Source organism: Lolium perenne, chromosome 3 (genome assembly GCF_019359855.2).
Source record: "Lolium perenne isolate Kyuss_39 chromosome 3, Kyuss_2.0, whole genome shotgun sequence".
Taxonomy (NCBI): Eukaryota; Viridiplantae; Streptophyta; class Magnoliopsida; order Poales; family Poaceae; genus Lolium; species Lolium perenne.
In genome coordinates this window covers 93,726,292-93,729,702 of record NC_067246.2, presented here as the reverse complement: position 1 = coordinate 93,729,702, position 3,411 = coordinate 93,726,292, and the positions used below count along the sequence as shown (strand labels likewise).

At 49.0% G+C, this 3,411-nt stretch overlaps 1 protein-coding gene across 1 annotated transcript; it reads left to right on the top strand.

Annotated features, from left to right (window-relative positions):
- Window positions 1-1,966: 1,966 nt before the first annotated feature.
- LOC127339484 (uncharacterized) lies at window positions 1,967-2,746 on the top strand. Its single transcript, XM_051365331.2, has one exon. It carries the CDS (start codon window positions 1,967-1,969, stop codon window positions 2,744-2,746), a length of 780 nt encoding a protein of 259 aa, XP_051221291.2.
- The last annotated feature ends 665 nt before the right edge of the window (window positions 2,747-3,411 follow it).

Sequence of the window (3,411 nt, the reverse complement as noted above, 5' to 3'; positions counted from 1 at the left end):
GTAGATATCATCAATAATGTGGCATGGAACATAAGAAATTATCGATACGTCGGAGACGTATCATGCAGCGCCTTCGACATCTTGGTGGCCGTCGCCAAGTCTTCCGCCGGAACGAACGCCATCGCTATGGCTTCCGCTGGTATGGAGGTCGCCGCCATGGCCCTCGTCGTGGTCGTGGAGGTGGTGATGGCGCAGGGCCATCAAACGCCCAAGCCGTCCCATCCACATCCGCCCCACTGGTGATGCCGGAGGCACAGCCGCTGCCGGCGTGGATTCTCGCCGGACCAGCCGCGCCAAACCTTTACGCCGACGAGGAGATGGAACCGGCGGACGACGACGTTGACGTCGACGACTCGGCCCTCGCCGCTCCGCCCCCGCCCCTGCCTTGCCCGGTACACGGCTGGGCCTGCCCGAGGCTCGCACAGCAGGGAATCCATGTCGAGGAGGAGGCCGAGCCCGTGGTGCCCGAGGAGGCGTCGCCAGACCTGCCGTCTCCAACTCCGACGCACGCGCTCGCGAACGACGAGCCCGCCCCGTCGAGCGTCGAGTCCGCCACGCCGAGCGCTGGACTCGCACACCGTCCTCGACAACGACGCGGGAGGCTCTGCCGCCGCTGCATAGCCTCCTCAACGCCGCCTCCGCTTCATCGTGCCGCGCGCCGTGCTGCAGGCCAGCCGCACCGGCCGGCGGCCGGGGGAGTGGAGCCCGGCGAGGCTCTCCAACGGCCACTCCAACGACGTCGCCCCGGGGACCCAGCTCCCTGGGGGATCCTCCGACGAGGATGAGGGCGGCTGGAGCGTCAATCGCCGCCGGTGAGCGACGCTGCATCGGCCTGGAAACGAGCTCGTGGTGGTCGCCGCTGTACTAATGGTGGAATCGTGGATTGGAGATTTGTTTCCTTATCCTGTCCATCCCGCTGCTAGGCTACCTAAAGTAGCTTGTTTACCCTGTAGCCTGTACACGCGGTGGAGCCATCGAGACGTTTCTACACGTTTTAGTTCTCTTCTGTTTCCATGCGTATTAGTTCTGATTTCAGATTTTTAACAAATCAGTTTATCAACAGTAGCTTTAGCACTAAGTAGCTTTAGCAGTAGTTTCATTGCTGTTCTAAGATCTGTTAAATTCAGTACATCTATTTTAGTACTGTAAATCTGTAGAGTACTTTGTATTCCAGATGTGTGTGATGTAATATATTTCCATGTTAGTCACATGTTGAGATTAATTACGTCCGTTATTTGCAATTGAGATTTTTCAGTTTCTTGCAAACAATGTACGCAAAATTCAAAGTGATTTCTTCAAATTGATGTTTTGGGATCACAAGGTGGTGTGTAGATCTACTGCATTGCAGATTATCTACCACTACTAATTAAGCCTACATTTTGTCATGATTGACATTTTGATTGCTTAAAGTGCTCTTCCATACATTTTATTAAGTTATGACACAAGGTACTAGAAATATGAGTATCTACTGATTTTATCAGATTATACTCTCTAGTGCTGAGAGATGGACCCTGAAATTTTCTTTGGGGAGTATCTACAACGTGTCATACTTAACAATTTGAAGTTCACACTAATGGTTTCAAGCCCACTCCTTGAAATCATCATTAATTTTGCAACCTTCATTACAACATAACCATGATGGTTTTTGGTTTACCAAGTGTAAATTAATAATCTCTGGTTTACCCATGTAGGTAACCGACGGCTCGAGAATTTGAGGCACTCGCCCTCAATGGCCACAACTACCCTACTTGGGCCATGGACACGAAGATCGCTCTTGCATCTCGTGGGATAGTGCGTGCAATCCAGGCTGAGCAGGATCCACTGCCCGCTGGAGTCACGCCACTAACAGATGAACAAAAGTATACCGCCTTATACATTATAAGGCACCATATTCACCCAGATCTCAAGTCTGAGTACTTGGAGGAGGAATCCCCTAGTACCCTGTTTCAGGCCCTCAAAACGAGGTATGAACGGCGAAGGCGGTTGTCCCGCTGAAGCACTCCATGATTGGACTCACCTCCGTCTTCAGGACTTCAAGTCCATCGGAGAGTACAATCACGAGGTTCATAAGATCAGTTCCAAGCTGCGCTTTTGCGGGAAGGAACCTACTAATGCGGAGAAGATAGAGAAAACTCTGTCGACTATGCTCCCATCTGACAGAATCCTCCAGCAGCAGTATCGTGCTCGCGACTACCAAGTCTATTCCGATCTTATTCATATCTTACTTCAGGCTGAAAAGCATGATGAGCTACTCGCTAAGAATGGCTCTCAGCGTTCGGTTGGTTCTCAACCTCTACCTAAAGTTCATATGAATGTCGTGAACGAACGAAAGTTTGATGGTGGTTTCAAAGGAAAGCCCTCGAACTTCAATGGTAAGCGAAAGCGCAACCGGAACAGGAAGCCCAGAAACTTAGACCGTGGGAAAGGCACCGCAAAGTTCAAGTTTGAAAAATCTAAGTTTTGTGACAAGTGTGGATGCTACACGCACACCACTGACAAGTGCAAGACCCCAAAGCATCTGGCCATTCTGTACCAGCAATCCCATGGACGCAACGCACCTCGAGGGAAAAGGTTTGAAGCCAACTTCAACCTTCATCCAGATGGCACCGATGGAGCTGGCTGTTCGCAAGACGTTCCCTCGGGACCGAGCAACGCCGTTACTCTCCTTCCGTCACAGGACCCTACAGGAACGGAGGACATGATGGTTGAGTACGCCTCAACCGACGTGTTTGGAGACTTCGACTAGTCCCGCTACCTCCTTAGTGACTAATATATTCATGTCCATTTGTGATGTTGTAATAGAACATAAGTATTGTTGTCATTTATATTGTATCAACACTTAAATATAATAAGATTGTAATCTATGTATTTAAATAAAGGATTCTTATTGAAAATTCTTCATTTTTATATATAGTTCTCTACGGGGACAATCCGATGGAAGAGGAATTATGCCTTGTGGATAGTGCTACCACAAACTCCATACTGAGGGAGTTAAAATATTTTCAGACTCTGAAAAGGATGAATGGAGATGTTTTAACTATCGCTGGACGCGATACGGTAATTGTTGGCACCGGACGTGCCATATTTACCCTCCCAAATGGTACACAAGTGATAATCGAGGATGCCTTGTTGTATCCCGATTCTTCGCGTACCTTAATCAGTTATCGAGATATCCGTAAGAATGGTTTTCACATCGAAACCCGTGAAGACAACAAAGAGGAGTATCTACTCTTCACAAAAGATTACGGATATGGCAAGCAAGTACTTGAAAAGATTCCTTCTCTGTCGTCTGGATTGTACTATACGTACATCAAGCCCGTAGAACATGTTGCTTACAAGGTAATTTTCCAGAATGTTGACGCATTCCAAACCTGGCATGATCGCCTAGGCCATACCGGCATAGGGATGATG

Excerpts from the sequence above, each read along its gene's own strand:
- LOC127339484 (XM_051365331.2), top strand. The coding sequence starts at position 1,967 with ATGAACGGCGAAGGCGGTTGTCCCGCTGAAGCACTCCATGATTGGACT.